Source organism: Periplaneta americana, chromosome 1 (assembly GCF_040183065.1).
Source record: "Periplaneta americana isolate PAMFEO1 chromosome 1, P.americana_PAMFEO1_priV1, whole genome shotgun sequence".
NCBI lineage: Eukaryota > Metazoa > Arthropoda > Insecta > Blattodea > Blattidae > Periplaneta > Periplaneta americana.
Genome location: NC_091117.1, coordinates 96,716,827 through 96,736,515, shown reverse-complemented (window position 1 = coordinate 96,736,515; position 19,689 = coordinate 96,716,827). Strand labels below are relative to the sequence as shown.

The following is a 19,689-nucleotide window of genomic DNA, read 5'->3' as shown; positions in this document are numbered from 1 at the left end:
AAGTATATTATTTTAATGTACTGAAGTACCGTTCCATTACTCTTTCATCGTATGATGACGCAGAATATCTGCATGGAAATATCATATGTACTTCGGTACATTAAAATTATATATATGATATGCGTAAATCACTTCGTGATTTAAGACGGCGCTTATTCCATCGGATCCCGGCCAACTAGTCACTCATAACGAGTGCATCTCAGCACATGTGTGGACTTCAGTCCTACGTTCATAGACATCTATGACGTAGTGCAGAGGGCGGCCACTAGAGGGAACCCAAGAGTTGGAACTAAAAACTGAGACGATTCTGTCCGACGCCGGGGTGGGTATCCGGTGTGGCTTAGTGGATAAAGCATCAGCACGTAGAGCTGAAAACCCGGGTTCAAATCCCGGAGCCGGAGAGAATTTTTCTCCGTTCCATTAATCTTTCATCGTATGATGGCCTATATGGTTTTAACCGAAAACTGGTTCCTTTCATCGGACCATATTAAGTTCAGCAATGAAAACACTCTTTCTGATGATGCATTGGTACCAGGTATTCCTAACACAAAACTTACAATCTGAATTATGTTTGTAAAACTAAATGTCATAATTTGTAATGTTTCAGCCCACCTCTCTGTAATTGTAACATCACTTCTTCTGATGTTCAATTTTTGCTCCATATGTTCTCCACATGATTCATTTCACTGAATAGGTATCGATTATCGAATTGAATTCATTACGGTGACATCTGATGAAAATAGTATAGAATTATTAATCAGTGTTTTACGTGATTATTAAGTAAAACAGGCCTAAATGAAAAAGAAATATTTTAACAATAATTTAGGGAAACGAGACGACATTTTAAAAACGGGGCATTTGGCGTCCTGAACATACTTTTAACGGGAAGGGAACAAGAGGCTGAAAAAAAGGGACAATCCTGTTAAAAACGGGACGTCTGGTCACCCTACATTATACATCATTGCCTTTACTTCATTAGAAATAAGCAAACAGATATCAGCAGGGACGGACACATGAAATACTGGATACTGTGTTTCAAAACAGAAAACAGATACTATGCAAAAAAGTAAATTTCAAGGAGCATGAGAGTAAGAGTTTTTCTTTCGTGGCGGTTGCGGAAATACGAGGTACTTAATTGTTGTAAAATGTTAAATGGATTATAGAAGAACAATGTACGATATCATCATCATCATCATCAACCACAGGGATTAGGCCTATTGGCCTGTTCCGTCTTCGAAGTTTATGTCGTCTATCCATCTTGTTCTTGGTCTACCAACATTTCTGTGTCCTCTTGGTTCATAGTTCAGTATTACTTTAGGTAACCGGTCGTCATTCATTCTTCTTATATGTTGGTACCAATTATGTTTTTGTCGTTGTATTATCTCAGTCAAATTAAAAATATTTAGTTGGTGTCGTATATTTTTGTTCTTTTGATGATCTAAAAGTGTGAGACCAGCAACACTTCGAAGGAACTTCATTTCACTGGTTTCAATTTTCTTTTTAGTTGCTCGGTTTAGAGACCAATTTTCTGAGCCATAGGTTAATAGTGGGACAGCTAATGTTGTATAAAATTTTAGTTGTGTTGAACGTTGTGTTTTATTTTTTAAGGTCCTTCGTATTGTTCCACACATCTGTTGAAATTTACTCATTTTATTTTTGACGCCTTGTTCTTTTAAGTTTGATATATTGCAGCCTAAATAGTTAAATGAAGATACCTGTTCTATGATTTCATGATTTAAAACTATTTTACATCTTCTGTGATCACTCCTTCAAATGTCATTGTTTTTGTTTTATGATTAGAAATTTTAAGATTATATTTTTCCATTATTAATTGTAGTTGATAAGCTGCCACCTGTAAGTCATCCTCCGATTCTGCCATCAAGATCTGATCGTCAGCAAAAAGCATGGACTTCAATAATGTCGTGCCTATATTTATGCCGGTTGTTATTTTATTCTGCCATTCTTCTGTGGCTTTATCTATGTATATATTGAATAATGTTGGAGATACTGGGCAGCCTTGTTTAACACCCTGATTTACAATTATTGTATCACTCGTTTTGTTTCCCATTCTTACTGATATTCTTGTCTCGTATAAGCTTTTAACCGTTTTCACTAGGTGTGTTGGATATCCTTCTTTGGACAATATATTCCATAACTTATTTCTTAAAACCTTGTCAAAGGCTTTTTCGTAATCCACGAACATTATGTATGTAGGGATATTAAATTCTCTTCTTTTCTTGATTATTTGTTGCATCACAAACACACAATCGGCACAGGACCGTCCTTTCCTAAATCCACATTGTATTTCGTCTAATTTTGTTTCACTAATGGTGTTCAAACGGCGAGTAATTATTTTAGTGTAGAGTTTGTAAGTGGAATTCAATAGAATAATGCCTCGATAATTATTGGGATTTCCGCGGTCACCTTTTTTATATATTGGGATTACTATTGCTTTTGTCCATTCTTCTGGTATTTTATATGTTATCCAACAGATGTTTAATATATTCAGTAAGCGTTGTTTTATTCCCACTGGGGCATATTTCAAAAGTTCTATATTCAGATCGTCGCTACTTGGAGATTTATTATTAGAGAAAGACTGTAGAATTTGTTCCATTTCTTCATATTCTATAAGATCAATATCACTTACAGGTACAGAAGTATCTTTGTCGACATGTAAATTTTCCTTATAATGTTGAGTTGTCCATAATTCTTTAAAATACTGAAGCCAATCATCTGTCCTTACATTATTCAATGCCACTGTGTCTCTCTCTTCTTTATTTAAATGCTTTAAAGCCTTATATGCCATAGTCTGTGCCCCATGTATATCATACTCTATATTACTTATCTAATTATCCCAACTTTGTCTGCTTAATTTTCGTGTTTCTCTTTTAACTATAGCGCATCTATATTTATATTCTGCTCTATCTGTTTCTGATTTCGTTTGGAGAAACTTTAAGTATGCTTTCCGTTTTTCTTCTATAATATGTTTCGTCTCTTCACTACATATTTTAATACCTCTTTTACTTCTTCTTTTGTATCTTTTCCCCAAGGACTCATATGCTGCTTTCTCAATTATGCTTTTTAAGTCTTCCCATTCTTGGTTTACATCCATACTTAAGGCTCTATGGTCTATATAATTTTCCAATCTCTTACAGTACAATTCCCTTATACTGTCTTGTCTTAATAGATGTACTTTGTAGCAGCTCTGTGTTAATTCGGGTGTAGCGCTCTTTTTACTTTTTTGCCATCTTGGTGGAATTCTAATTTTAGACGTTACTAAATAGTGGTCGGACTGTACGTCTGCACCTCTATATGCGCGAGTATCCAGAACAGTATGTTTCATGTTCTTGTTTACGAGTATATAGTCTATTATTATTATTATTATTATTATTATTATTATTATTATTATTATTATTATTATTATTATTATTATTCTTGTCATAAAGATTACCATGCAGTTACTTGTAAGATGAATATTTCATTAATAAACAAGCAATACAAAGTATTCCCTTCTATGTCTTTGTCAGAGTAAATTGCTTCGGCGTTTTTTCGTCACATGTAGTGTAAATTCTAATGTCATAGTCAGCCTGGTACGTTTTTCTAATTTCAAAAATCTGTCGATGTACAGATACCGGGACCAATCTGTGCGCTTGGCACACGTCACAGCTACATCACAATTCCGTATCTACACTAGAAGGATTGCCTGAACTGAAAACGTTGGTCGTGAGTTACCTTATCTGTTACATGTTGGTCCGTTCGGTGGAAGGCAATGTTTGTTTTCAGAGCATTATCTGCTCGCAGCCCCCATGCCTTACTCCACCCCTCACCAAAGAATTGTAACGGTCGTACAAGCGCAGAGATTGGTCCCGGTATTTATGAAATACATGTTTTCTTCCATGGTCAATATGAAAATATATTTCATTTTATTAATGATACGCACAAAATAATGAATAGGAAGTGAGAAAGTCAACAAGGATAAAGTGTACCGGTTACGTAGCTAATATTTATTTACTTACTTTATTTATTTACTTATGGCTTTTAAAGAACCCGGAGATTCATTGCCGCCCTCACATAAGCCCGGCATCGGTCTCTATCTTGAGCAAGATTAATCCAACTCTAGCATCATATCCCATCCCCCTCAAATCCATTTTAATATTATCTTCCCATCTACGTCTCATTCTTCCCAAAGCTCTTCTTCCTTCCGGCCTGCCAACTAACACTATATGCATTTTTGGATTCGCCCATACTTGCTACATGCCCTGCCCACTCAAACGTCTGGATTTAATGTTCCTAATTATGTCAGGTGTAGAGTACAATGCGTGCAGTTTTGCGTTATGTAACGTTTTCCATTCTCCTGTAACTTCATCCCTCTTAGCCTCAAATATTTTCCAAAACACCTTATTCTCAAACACCCTCAACCACTGTTCCTCTCTCAAAGTGTGAGTCCAAGTTTCACAACCATACAGAGCAACCGGTAATATAACTGTTTTATAAATTCTAACTTAAGCTTTTTTTTAAGCAGACTAGATGACAAAAGCTTCTCAACCGAATAATAACAGGTATTTCCCATATTTATTCTGCGTTTAATTTTCTCCCGATACGTAGCTAATGAGTAGAATTAGGTTATATTGTTTTGTTTTCCGATTACAGTCCGTGTCTGCATTGTCATTCACTACATTAACTGAAGGAGATACCCCTCCATCTCTCTCTCTCTCTGCGACAGTGGTGTGCGGGTTGCCTTTCTATTACCGGTACGTCACTATTTCGTGGCGTTTGACAACCACAGTTGTACTAGATTAGAGCGATAATAAATGAAACCAGAAATAAGTATAGACAAAAGTGGACCACAATTTATTATCTTTTTAAGATAGAATGAATATAAATGTACAATTTTGACATTCCAGTACAGTCAACGGAAACAAGACTGTTGAGAATCATAATTATACTGTTATATTAATATTATGTTACAGCCAATAACTAAGGATATAGAAATTACACCTACATTCTTTCACTACAGAATATTATACAAAGAATTAATAAAACATTACGTTCAAGAGTCAATTATGACGATAATGAAGAAGATTATGGTCATAGTTCGATACTCGGTTCGCCTAACCTGCTAGGAATGTTGCTAATACTAAAAATTCCCAAATCCTTGCGTTATATTTTTAGCTTCAAGTTTGTAGTTCTGAACTGAGCTTAGTTCGTCTAATTTATCGCTGTTACTAGATTCTGAATTCTGGGTTGACGGCGCACAGAGCACCCTGAACGAGAAGCTGAAGACACCACTTCTCACAGGACAAGCGAAGAATGTGATAATGTTCCTTGGCGATGGTCTGTCTATTCCAACAATGGCAGCAGCCAGGGCATACCTCGGACAATCTCAAGGTCAAACGGGAGAAGAAACCGTGCTCTCCTTCGAAGCTTTTCCACACTCCGGACTTTCAAAGGTAATTTGATTGTTATAGCAATATTATCACGATCATTGTTGTGTCTTGCCAGACGTAAAGAAGTGTAATGTTAAGGTATCTCTACTGTGCAACTTAGATTTTCAATTGTGCACCAAAAGTCGAGCAGCGTGTTTACACATAAGTCAATAATTGTTCGGCAGTTGTGTTTAACGTTCACACACAACTAGAGATGGGTAAAAAATAACACAACAGTTATTTTGGAACTGTTCCGGTCTCGGAACTGTTGCAAAAATGAACAGTAGGTCGGAACCTCCTGTTCCGAAATAACAGTGTTCCGACTCCGAGCTGCTCACTTGCCAACTGTTGCGGGCTCGCAGTACCGCGTGGCACAAGATGTTCCGACTCCCTCGGAACTGTTGCAAAAATGAACAGTAGGTCGGAACCTCCTGTTCCGAAATAACAGTGTTCCGACTCCGAGCTGCTCACTTGCCCAGCTGTTGCGGGCTCGCAGTACCGCGTTGCATAAGGTATGTTCCGACTCCGAGATAACAGTCGGAACGTCGGAGCTTGTTCCGATGAACCAACGACAGCTGCAGTTACACTGTACTTGAAACTCTCACGTGGTTGGAGGGGGGCGCATGGACATTGAAATCCTTGCGGTGGCGCGAACTTTAATATCAACATTTGTAAGACTGGCCAATCATCTGTAATGTTATAGTAAGTATTCAATAATCTGTAATATTGATTCCCGCTTTATGGTTTATTTCACCATTAGATGACTAATTCTGTTTTATAAACATTCTACAAAGTCATAAAGTACGCATACTATTATTAATTCATTGATCAGCTGATTCTATACAAAGGTTAAAGTCGTAAATGGTAATGAGTGGTTTAGTTACAATGTCTGTATGTCGTTTGTTGAGGTTAAGTCTGACAAGCACAAGTTTTTGTGCTATCTTCTCTGTTATCAAAGAACGACAAAAATGTTGTAGCATTATTTGTTGGAAACTACCCATATAAGTACTGATTTGGAGAGCGAGGTTTAATGCGAAGTTTAAATTACACTTTGGTAAAGATGCGATTCCAACATTTTACTAACCCACTGCGGGGTTTCCAGGTTTCAGTACTGCCAATATATATCTTTTTTATTTATGAAATTGTAATATTTATTATTATTATTATTATTATTATTATTATTATTATTATTATTATTATTATTATTATTATTATTATTATTATAACTGTGCATTAAGAAAAGTAAAAATAAAAATTAATGATTTGTTTTTTTTTATTATGTAATAGAGAGAACAGAAATTACATACCATATGTTTTAAATGTTATGTTATTTTTTTTTAGTTGGCTACCATGTCTTTATAACTTTATGTACGAAAACAAAGTGTTGTATTCTGTCCTTGTAGTCAACAGCTGTGTAATTACTAACATTAAGCTTTTGAGTTCTGTCCGCATGCACAGCAATTTTCCAAAATCGATTCGAATGTGCATTGCAGTGTCATCTATAGATAAGAATGTGTACTATGTCATGCCTATGAGTGCTCCAGTGTGAGCTGCATGGTGTTATTTGTCTATGGTGAAGAGGGAGGGTACTGTACCGTTCGTTTGAACGACTCAACGACTCCGACTCATCACCACTGGTGACTGTTATTTCGGAACTGTTATTTGGAACATAGTATTTTTTCGGAACCGGAACCGTCGGAACTGTTCCGGGAAAAGAACAACTTCGCCCATCACTACACACAACACGCCATTTACTAACCGGCAAAGCCAACTTCCGACACGGAAAATATGTGCAACAGCAACGCTGTGACGTCATTGTATAGTAACATAAACAGTCACCTGTCCGACTGCAGCGCTGTTACCTACAAGGTCAAGTTGGAATTTAGTCTTGCTGGGTAGTACAGTGGAAGCTCTTAAGTTCGACATCCTATAGTTCGACTGCTTACGTAGGAGAATTAGACATGCCCCTTTACGGGCACTAAGAAATGGGTTTGCCATTTGAATGGAAATTGGTTCTGTGTCTTTTAGTGCTATTTCTGTTAAAGGAAAACAAACTATTTTATTGATTAGGACATCCATATTGATCACTTATTTTAAATTAATGAACTCTTCTTTTTCTATTTGCGAATTGTGCCGTTTGTGAGAAGGAACTGTCGGAACCCATTGTGGTACTAGAAGCGCATACACAAGTTTCGGGGCAGCTAGGAAATGCAAGTACAGTACTGTATTCGTTGATGGATAACCAATAAGAATTTGTATTCATCTCACCGCCACACCCACTACCCTTATTGGACTGAACTTAATTCTTTTCCTGGGCTCAAATTCATACGGCCTGATTCCAGCCATAATTAATGGAAATAGCTATTTCATATAAGACATGACACCGGACACCAGAAACTTACACTAATAGGAAGAGATTGACGCGGGAAGAAGCTTTCAATAATTTACCGTATACAGCCCGTTGCATATTCGTCACGGTGGAGTTGTGACGTCACTCCTTTAAGTCCGGGAATTTTGAACTGTGGATTGTCGCCCTTCTATTAATCGTACGACCCTCGGGGTTTCACAGAAACTAATCTTTATACCTACTCTGTGAGAATTATTTTATATCTAAAAGTGAATTTTTTAAGTTGACAGGGCCTTTAATGTCAAGTCGAGTTTTGTGAATATTTTTAAATTTCGTCTTTATTGCGATAATCGGGTGACTCAACTTTCCATATTAGCGTATTTCTGATATAACGTGCCTATTATAATTTCTTGGTCATATAGATAACCTAAGAAATATATGAAGTTGTTTGTAATACCGGTACTGAGAACATCGTACTACATTCAGTACGTATTGGTGAAAATAAAACAATAACAATAATCTTGATCAAACACATTCCAGTTACCAAATACGCGTTGGGATGATGAAGTTACGCAACAAAATTATGAAAACATTTCAACCCAATTAAAGAGGCGCAATTCCGTCCTTCTTGGTTGTACACAATGCACTTTTGAAATTGCGTGCAACTTAAAACTTGAGTAAGATGCGAGTGGCATTTGAAATTTATCATGTTGCATTGTTTTACATTTTGCAACTGAACTTTTCTTGCGCAACCTGACATTCCATGCAATTGAAGTTGTCCCGTGGACGCGTACCATTAGATTTGTTATAGTATGCTTCTATCATTGTTGTCAACTTGGTTCTTCTATGAAACAATGCAGAAACCGCTAAATTGCTATATTATCATAATGAGTTTATTTTCCCGCTGTGAGTGCTAAAATATCCGCTAAATCTCTATATTAGCAATACAAATTTCATAAACTTTACCCGCTGAACTAACAATGAAAAACGCCACATCTAGAGGGAAAACGGCTGAATTAGCAACACTGTTCTTATACATAAGGAATCGCCCCCGCCAAGAGTTTTAAACCGAACAAATTAGCAGGCCAATGATATTTTGTGTCCCTCCTACTACCTGCAACCCCTAAATGTCATTGGCCTGCTAATCCCACCGATTTAAAACTCTTGGTGGAACGATTTCTTCTGTAGAAAAACATAATACAGTAGAATTACTCGTACCCGGCAACTGTGGGACAAAGCCAGTCCCTGATAATTGGAAAATACGTTTATGGAGTATGTAAAGACATGCTGTATTGCACAATTTTTTTTTCCATGTTGACATGTAGTAATTTTCATAGAGATATTTAAAAATAAAGTTTTGAAATACGTCAACGTTTATTTTTAGTACAAAATACGGTAATGTACATTCACTAGTTCATAATTATTGGGACAAATTTCAAAACACGAATGCCACCCTTCCGCTCTGTCCTCTGCCCTCTACCCCCACCACAACTATCTTGCATCCAGCTACCTCTCACGTTTTCACACCTCATCTCGCTCCACACGAGACATGCGCCGTCTCGCTTGACATGAGATTATAACATCGCGGCGAGATTTCAACATGATGGCGGCACGATAATCCGACGTGTAGCATATAATTCGTATACTGAAATTTTCCCAATTATTATAATAGGCCTACAGTAATACATAATAGCGTAAAAAATACTAAAATTTTCGTAACCTTATGACAATTTTAAATGGCTGCCATTTGACATGAAGAGCAGTGTAGCCAACGTCGCAACTATGAAGTAGCGCTCGATGATTTGAGCATAAGAACATTTCACTTGCGTTTCGCGGAATCCATTGTGCAACAACAGCGCTTAGCGGTAATAACCATGATACTGTCACTCGAATGAAACTTTTACGTGCTGCAGAACAGAGAATTTCACACTTTCCTATTTAGACTCATCCAGCACCCCTTCGAAACAGGCGAGTTCGAATGGTAAATTTAAAGATATCGCCTCTGCGCATTTTTGCACGTAGCGTTTCATACACGACGAAATATTGTTTAAAACGTCTTTATGAAAGTATTCATACGTAGCATAGCGTATTCGGTCATGCACGCGGCATGCCTGCCACCGCATAGGATTTTGGGCAAGAGTATTTTTGTTTGATACGCTATGTATAGGAACGTGACAGAAGGAGCAGTACGCTCAGTATGAATAGGCCTCCGTCAAATTCAGATACGACCAAGCGCATTGCCACTATTGATAACGGACAGCAGACAGGATTAGTAAGGGGACGATCCATTAATTCCCTGTTTGAAGTCGAATACTCCCCTTCCGTTTTCATTTTTTTTTAATTTTATGAGCGGAAAAGCATTTACGTTGGCCATTATTCCAAACATCGTCCTCTTTATCTGATCGAATTGAAATTGCACACATGTAAATCTTCGGTAGCCATATGTAAGATTTCTTTACAAGTCGGAATACTGCTGGAATGGTTTCTTGTATGATGATATGAAAACTCGCACAAATGTGCATGAAACGCTACGTGCCAGAAGCGATCTATGTATAATAATGTGAACAGATCTTAATGAGTTTTTTGTATCCGACATTGCAGAAAAGTTGAATACTTACCAGCCTGTACGGATATGTGCATTTAATTTTGCCTATGTTCTCTTTAACGAAGTGTTTGCCTCCCCAGGCTGTATTTTGTAACTGTTGCTGATGTGTGTTGCAGACCTACTGCGTGGACAGCCAAGTGGCAGATTCCGCATGCAGCGCTACTGCCTATCTGGGAGGTGTGAAGGCAAATATTGGCACCATTGGCGTCACAGGCCGAGTTCAAGTAAACGACTGCGCCGCCATGATGAACGTCTCCAATCAAGTCACGTCTATTCTGAAATGGTCGCAGGTACGTACAGGGCTACCATCCGTCCACAAAACTAGTCCTGCCTTTTATCATTTTCAACTATGTCCCGTAGACATTTAAATAGTATTTTAATTGTCCGAAATTTAATTACATTTGCGTTTCAACGTTGAAAAGGTTTAAGAAACGATAGAAATTATTCTCAAAGAAACAAACACTCATGTGAACAATTGAGTTGGCTATATGACTCAACTTGGGGTTTACCTGTTTTCCCTTTGTTCTGCCTTGTTTCACAATATTGTATTACATTTATGGCCACGTGCATCAACGTCGGTTAGTGTAACCACCGGCTAAAATTGCCACTTAACCCCTGGTTAAGCAATTGTACGGTGCGTTTACCTCGGTTAGGACTTAAACTGGAGGTCATCCACGGTAATCTCTAACCGGCCATATTCGAGCGACAGGTGCTAACTTGCGATTATTAGGTCTAGTTAAAACAAAATGGCGACCAGATCCACAGCTGATTATTTCTAAGTTGATTATTATTGTATTTGGATTACTTGGATAGGGATGATGGTGAGCGCCAAAATTTCGTTACTGCAAAGATAATTCTTACAAGAAATTAGGTGACAAAATTTTAGGAGGGATTTTGTTTATCAAAATCTGCCGTGCCATTTGTGCTGCTACAAATGGGTCACTAGTCTTAGAATAACCCAGAAGCAGTTCTATTCCACCTATGAATCTGCTGTTCACATTAGGAATCTATGCAACTGATATTTTCAGTATTTTAAGAAGGAACACTCCAGTAATTTATCTCTCTTACTACTTCGCAGGCTGAACGTTATGGATGGATCTTAGAATGTTGCACAGTTCCTTGTATAACTGGGGCCCTGGATTGTACACTGAGCAGCAAAAGAATGCCGATACGAAATTATATCGTTTTCCGAGAACTTTAGCAAACATGGCGAGGCGAAAAGAAGTTGGTGCATAATTCCGTAGCGATTTTTCGTAAGTTTATTAAACACATCAGATACACATAAGAGAGAAGTTAATCATCAACAATATATTCTCCTTCACTATTTACAACAGTCTGCCAACGCTGGAGTAATTTTTCGATTCCACGACAGTAGAATCGCGTGGTTTTAAGTTAAAGAAGTCATCAAGCCATGTTTGGAATGTATTTTAATCCGGAAAGGAAGTTCCTTGAAGGTTGTTCGATAGAAAGCGGAAAAGGTGAAAATCTGAGGGCGCAAGATCAGGTGAATAAGGTGAATGCGGAATGACTTCCCAACCCAACTCCTGGATAATGTTTTGTGTCAGGTTTGCAGAGTGCGGACAGGCGTTATCGTGGAGTAGCATCATTTCACGCAGTTTTGTTGGTCGTTTTTCTTGAATTGCGTGTGCAAGACGTCTCAGTTGGTGGCAATAAAAGTCTGCAGTAATGATTACACCCCGGGCAAAGCAATTCGTAGTGCAGCATACCCTTGCAGTTCCACCAGATGCATAACATTATCTTTTGTGAATACGCGGTGGCCTTTGCACAGGGAATTGCTTTATTTTCCGTATGTTAGCATAAAGACACCATTTCTCGTCACCAGTAACGTTATTGGATAGGAATGTTCGATGTTGTTCACGAGCCAATCGATGAGGAGCAAGCAAAGATACACAGCTAATTTTTGTGATTTTGGCTTAGAGCATGCGGTACCCATACACCTGAATTTTTAACCTTGCCAATTGAATGCAAATGTCCCACAATGGTGGAATAGTCACAGTTCACCACATTTGCCACTTCTGGAGTACACTGACGTGGATCATTGTGGATTAATGTGTTTAAACGGTCTTCATCAAACTCCGAAGTTCTTCCTGAGCGTGGAGTGTCACTAATGTCAAAGCGACTCTCCTTAAAACGAGAAAACCATTTTCTTGCAATGCTCTCTCCGATAGCAGTGTCCCCATACATGGCGCAAATGTTTTTCTGGCCGGCTCCGCTGCTTTCGCCCCTCTATTGAACTCAAAAGAAGAATATGTGGGAAATGTTCCACTTTCTTCACTTGACACTCCATTTTCTAACGCTCACAGCTCCACTCACTATCTGCAAAAATGAAAACTTCAATACGTAAATGTAAGCAGAACAATTGAACTTCAAATAAAAAATTATAATCGATAAATAAACCCATAACAACCGGAATACCAACACGCGAAATAAAAACGCTACGAACTTACGCACCAACCCGATATTTTCCTGTCCACACCTGTGGGGTAACGGTTAGCGTAAAACCAGATAGTCCGGGTTCGAATCCCGGCCAGGGCAAGTTAATTGGTTGAGTTTTTTCCGGGATTTTCCCTCTACCCAATACTAGCAAATGCTGAGTAACTTTTGGTGCTGGACACACAGACATTATCACCTTCATTTCATTCAGACGCTAAATAACCTGAAATGTTGATACAGCGTCGTAAAATAGTCGAAATAATAATAAATATTTCCTGAGATTAGTTTCTTTTAAACATGTAAATACGACTTTTATAACATGTTCACGTTATTATTTAATATGAATTGATTTTAAATTATCCGTATACCTTTGTTTTACAACATTAATAAGAATACTACACGAAAATAGTTGAAACCATAGTCTAGTATACACAGTCACTAAGCTCAATACGTAGGGGATATGCATCCATAGATAGTCGTTAGCCACTAGGATCGCAACTATCGCCTCATCACAGACAATGCGAAATAGTACCGGCACAGTCTACCTTCAACAACTGAAGCTTCATGACTGTGTATACTAGAATGTGTTGAAACTGAAAGTTTATATGCTATTCCACAGCCTTCCTTATTATCCATGGATGCTGTCCTTTTTACAGTCGATAGGCCTATACGAGTATACGGCCAGTTACGTTTCATATTGTATTAACAAAAAAATATAAATTTTATTATAAATAGAAACATACAATTTTATTATAAATCTAGATACAGAATTGAAAATTGAATCTAATTAAAACATTTAACTACACATTTCTCCTTTGCATGAAATAAAAACTCTTTAGGAAATTCAGGCCGTTTCAGATGTGTTTGTATAATTTATTTAATTTATTAGTCTGACCCAATATTTTGGGTTTGTCTTGCGACACAGAATAGCTCACAATAAAATTTAAAATGAAAGATTATATAATCAGGTTTCAAACAAAAGAAATGAAGGCATAAGAAAATTTAAATTGAGTGTACACCATAAAGATGCTTGCGAAATATTGCTACAGAAAATTTTATTATGGTGGTAACGATGACATCTAGAATATCTCTCTTCAGCTTGTATTTTTCCCTCCACTTCACAAAGGTTTTCGGAATGGTGCCTCTCGCTCCGAAGAAGAGACGGGTAACTGTGATTTTTTTCAATGCTGTATTTCGCTGATAGGTAGTGAATCGTGGGCTCGTAGATTTTCTTTACCTCTTTGTTCACTTCAGATGGTTGAGTGGCGAGGTTTGAAATCTGATCGTAGGATCAATTATTTCGGCTGTCTTTTTATTCCTATTTATAGCTTATGATTTTATTGCAATGCTTTCTGTGTAACTCTATTTCTATTGTTTCCTAAGCGATGTCTACCTAACACGATAATGCGAGTATTTTAAATCGATAGCGACTTCGACTCGGCATTTCTTTTGCAGCCGAGGGTAATCATTGTTATTAAAGTGCTTCATTATTTTCCTTTATGTATATTCCAGCTTTTTTATAACGTATTTAAATCTAGTAATTAAATCTATCAGTACTTCACACTTACTTTGGGATATAATCACTTTCGCTTTTCAGTTTTCATTTTGCAAGATTTTAACCTAATAGCACTGAAAAACAAAGAAATGTAAACCCAGAAACTAATGACGCCCAAATGCAAACAAATGCAACGCGAAAACATAGGGTACGTTTTTTTTATGTACCAGTAGAACGGAGTAAGTGTTGTCGTTTTTAGACGTTAACTATTATCTTTACGGAGGCATGATGCTTTCCTTTCGTCATTATTGTAGATACATGTACCATCACAGACTTTACCCTGGTTAAATGTGGTGTCAGCTAATCACGTGCAAGTAACTGGTGAATATGAATGTTGCACAGACATTACTTTTTAACCATGGTTTCGTAACCCATGGCTACTACGTTTCTAACCGAGGTTGATGCATATCGCCATTAGTCACATATTCCCGCAGATGCGAGCAACTGAGTGTGAGAACTGCTATTGGCACAGGGAGATGACGTGAGCGTTTCTAAGACTAGAAGTGATGAAAATGAAACTCTAATGAGAAAGAGTAAATTTCTTGACAAAATTAGTAGAGTACGATATCCGTGTTTTAGTAGACTTCCATGCCTAGTATGAGGATGACTTTACTTTAGCTATTAATCTAATCATTGGTTCATTCAAACGTTCGTATACTCGTCAAGTCGTTTGTGCACAAGATGACTAATTTATTTCGAATACCCATCTTTTTGTTCATTCAACCCGATATTCAATAATCATTCAGTACCTTCGTTTATTCTCTTTTCATTCTTTCCTTCATCTAGTAATTAATTGATTTTATTATTTATTTCATCTTGCAACTGCTGCTTCATTATTTCGCTTGTGCGCACATCGATCACCTTAACACCAGGATAATACTGCCATTTATCGGTGATAGTTTCAGGCGCCTCATTAAAAATTTGGATCGTTACTTGGATTTATTACTTTTTTCTATTCTAAGAAGGACCCTGCTTTCTCTGCAACCTGAGGCTTATTGTGCTCCCTTATTATGGGAAGATTATTGAAGCACTTAAGGCCGCATTACTGTGAGAACGTGATTCACTGCTTGGTGCATTCTTATCGATTTCATCTTTTCCCAAGTCACGTACTAATCCTGCTGCATCCTATATTGATCTGAAGATTTCACTACCATAAATATGATATTCATGATTCACCTTGGTGTTATTTGTCGATCCTGCTATAAAACTCTCAGGTCTGAAGCAGTCCACCGTGAAAACCTCTCCATCCCCCTGGGATATACGTACAACTCCCTCAGACGAATACCATCTGTATGCAGATCACGATACTACGTCTGCTGTATCTCCTGTTTAATCTGAAACTATTATAGATGATAGATGATTTTTAATTTAATGAAGCGAAATGAGTCCGGGTCCAATGCTGAAAGTTGTCTAGAAATTCTGCTTCAGTTAGTTGAGGGGTGAAACCTCGAATAAATTCGCAAGCAGGTAATTTGTATCAACCAGGATTTGAACAAGGGCCCTCTCATTTCACGGTCAGATAACGGTGGACTCGATTTGTAACTTACTGACTCGCCTGTGTATTTCATGCATTCTCTTTGAAATACAACGCGTCTATCAGAGCGTGTAATTGAATTTACCCCGCATATAGTGCAACCTTGTTAGCAATAATTTACAAACGCATGATTTTTAATGTAAATATTATCGTTTGTGCCTAGGTTCACGCATGAGTGCCTTCAGTTATATTAATACACGATTTAAAAAAGCGCATCATACATACTGTATATTGTATGCATGATCTTCACACTTGTTTTTTAATTTAAAATAACTAATTAGTTAAAATATAATGCAATTTTAGTTATTCTCTAATGCAATGAGTTAATTTAAAAGTTCTCAACTCAAAACTCAGAGATTTCATTCAAATACTCGTTTTAGCTGCCACAAGTAAATTTTTTATTTACCTACATAATAAGTTACATTTGACAGGTTGTACATTTAGGTTGTGCAGGCATCTGGAATATAACCAATCTTAAGAACAGAAATACGTGAAAACTGCTGAAGTAGGCTAAGTGATGTGATGCACGAAGCATAATAATCATTGCCAACGATGATACACACCGTGTTGCATTACTAATGGAGTAATTCATTATACAATTCTCTAAGCCGAATAGTTTTTCTAAGACTCTTTGCTTCTCAGAGTCATATTCAGGAACGTTACTTCAACTTCACTTTCACTTACATCCGAATTTTGTGGGTAAAAAATGCAGAATACGTATTCAGAATCACGGCTTAACTTAAATTTTAGCCCTCACTTAGCCAAAAGCTAGTAAGATTTAAGAAACGTGAAGACTAGCCTTACACCTTACTTAGTGCTATAATATGCCTGAACAACAACGAAACAGACATTTGTTTACTGTTTTAATTGATTATTTTATTATGCTTTATCAACTTCTATGGTTATCTAGTGTCTGAGTGAGATGGATAATGCAAGCGAAATGAGTCCAGAGTCCAGCACCGAAAGTTACCCAGCATTTGCTCTCGATGGGTTGAGGGAAAACCCCGGAAAATCCTCAATCAGGTAACTTGTCCCAACCAGGATTTGAACCCTGGCCCGCTCATTTCACGGTTAGACGTGCTAACCGTTATTCCACAGCGGCGAACACATTTGTTTACAATGTTGAAGGTGAGTTTAAGGGTTGAAATAGATTTAGAAGATGGCAATTAAAGAACATAATGGATTATGCATTCCGTGTCACATTATTTTCTATTTATTGTCAAATTATGCCTATGTAACTATAACCTCAATCTTTTCGGCATTGTTGCCAGTTTGTTCCGAAGTTATGTAGTAATGAAGTGTACTTTAAATTTCTCATTATTGTTTTATTATTATTATTATTATTATTATTATTATTATTATTATTATTATTATTACCATCATCATCGTAATAATGAGACTATGAATTCTGAAAGATTTGAATTCTTTTTATAATTTGGTTGACATTTAATTATTTATAATTATAATATACAGTAATGGAGTTTAAACAAATAGGCCTATCTATACTATTTTTTCATCTTATAATAAGAAATTCTTATAATCTTATATTAATATACTTTATTCCAGAAAAGGTTAAGATTATAACTAAATTTCATGTAAGTAACATTTACCAGTATTACAGTTATAACTTTGTGCTATTTCTTCTTTGCTAAAACCTAAACGACGTGTGATTTCTTATTATGAAGCAAGTTCTTTCATATAGGCTTATATCTTCATCTGTAGTTCCTTCCATTTCACTGTGATCTGAAAATAGTATATCCCCTCCGCTTCTCTTATGACAGTTATAACTTTAGGTAGGAATTTGTACCACAAGATGAGGATATTAGATAATTTGTGCTTATACTATCGTTACGTCATAAATGACGTGAAGCCTGAGGTATGGCCAGGTTACAACTGAAATGTGTTTTGTATCGCAGCAATTGAATGGGATATGTTTGTCGTGGGTTAACGATCACTCTAGGCATACCTAACCTTGTAGTCTCTGTGGTGAAATTCATATCTTTAGTTACAACTCAAAATTGCAACGTAGTGCTCTACGTCAGCATAATAAGCTCATTAGAATGACTTCACTTCAGTTTTTGTCATTTCGGATTGCTGTTCGTAGCCATTTCTCACACATTCATTAGTCACACAAGTTAATCCAGCAATATTTAGTACACCGGTATTGTCGAAAGGAAGCGCAAAGTTTACAATACCTAAGGAAAAACCAAAAGGCATTACTTACTGATGAAATAAGAGGCCTATAAGATTTTGTAGTCTCCCGATCACTTCAGCAAGATCTTTTAGCGGGAAAAATAGTGATACTGTCCTCTACATTTCAAGACAGTCCATTGAGTTATTACTTTGCTTTGAATGCTACATCATCATTGTTATGGAAACAAATAACTTTCAAAATATCTGGTATCTTTCTGGAAAATAAATCTGAAAAAATTCTATTTGAACTTTGTTAGCAGTATGTGCTGCACAAGCCACTATTAATATATAAATGTGATCAACAGGGCTAAGAATTTTAAGCCGTTACATTGCGCTTCATGCGCCTCTGACTTTAGGTGCCAGTACTTAATTGCGTTGGGGTGGGGGATCCCAGAGTGTTTCGTTCAGCAGCGAACTTTAGTTGATCGGTTACATTAGGACCGAATACTTTTATTCGTAACAGGCAACGTTCAACGTCCTGTAAAGAAGAATAATAGCAAGATGCCGAGGACGAAATTTGTGACTTAATTTGAAATGAGGAAATTTGTAATAATGATACAGATTTTGAGATAAATATAGTAATTGTTTCTGTAGAAGTCGAACGAAGTTTTTCTAGATATAAGGCTGTGTTTTCTGGCAACAGGCAATCATTCTCCTTTGAAAATTTGAAAATATGGTTTGTTATTCACTGCAACAATATATGAAATAAAAAATTATGTAAAACAAAAACGTAATACACCATCATATTAACATAGTAAGATAATAAGGCTGATACTTGTCAATGTCATATTAGATGTATTTTCTACAGACATAAAATAGCATACAGTCAACAGTATTCTAATGAACCGAATAGTTGGAACACGAAATAGGAAAAAATGTAGCAAACAAGATGAAAAAAAAATACTGGATAAACATTATGGATATTTAGCTCTATGTAAATTTGTGACAATTTCAAATGAGGAAATGTATAATAATGATACAGATTTTGAGATAGATAGCCTAATGCTTGTGTAAAATATTTGAAACATTTCCCCATTGTGGAACGAAATTTTTCTAGATGTAATACTGTTTTTTCTAGCAACAGCAATCATTCTCCTTTGAAAATTTGGTTTGTTATTCACTGCAACAATATATAAAATGAGAAAATATGTAAAACAATAACGTAATACACCATCATATTAACATAGTAAAATAATAAGGCTGATACTTCGTCAAAGTTACATTACGTGTGCTTTCTACAGACAGAAAATAAAATGTCCTTAAAATAGTGCAATTTTTCTTTAACAAAGAAAATTATTCCTTTAATTTTTCTTTAGCATACAGTTGTGTTTCGAAGTCAAACGGGTGGCTTTCAACCACCCTATGCTGAGGACTAACTTGCCGTGCTGATAAGCATGAGTTCAAACGAACGAAAGACACTGCGTTAACTCACCCCAACTCTGAGACGTACTCAAAGTCAGAGGCGCTCTAAGCGCACTGGTAGTATAACGGCATTTATTTCTCAGGCCTAGTGATCAAAATATTACTTCTCGTGCGTTAACAACATCAATCTGTGAGTATTAATTTCTTACTTTT

At 36.7% G+C, this 19,689-nt stretch overlaps 1 protein-coding gene across 1 annotated transcript in view; it reads left to right on the top strand.

Moving 5' to 3' along the window:
• Nucleotides 1-19,689, top strand: part of LOC138698478 (membrane-bound alkaline phosphatase-like) — a 170,877-nt gene that overhangs the window by 105,209 nt on the left and 45,979 nt on the right. Inside the window, exons 3-4 of the mRNA XM_069824434.1 lie at nucleotides 5,230-5,450; nucleotides 10,495-10,668. Of these exons, the coding sequence (XP_069680535.1) occupies nucleotides 5,230-5,450; nucleotides 10,495-10,668 (395 nt within the window). The remainder of the gene's footprint in view (nucleotides 1-5,229; nucleotides 5,451-10,494; nucleotides 10,669-19,689) is intronic.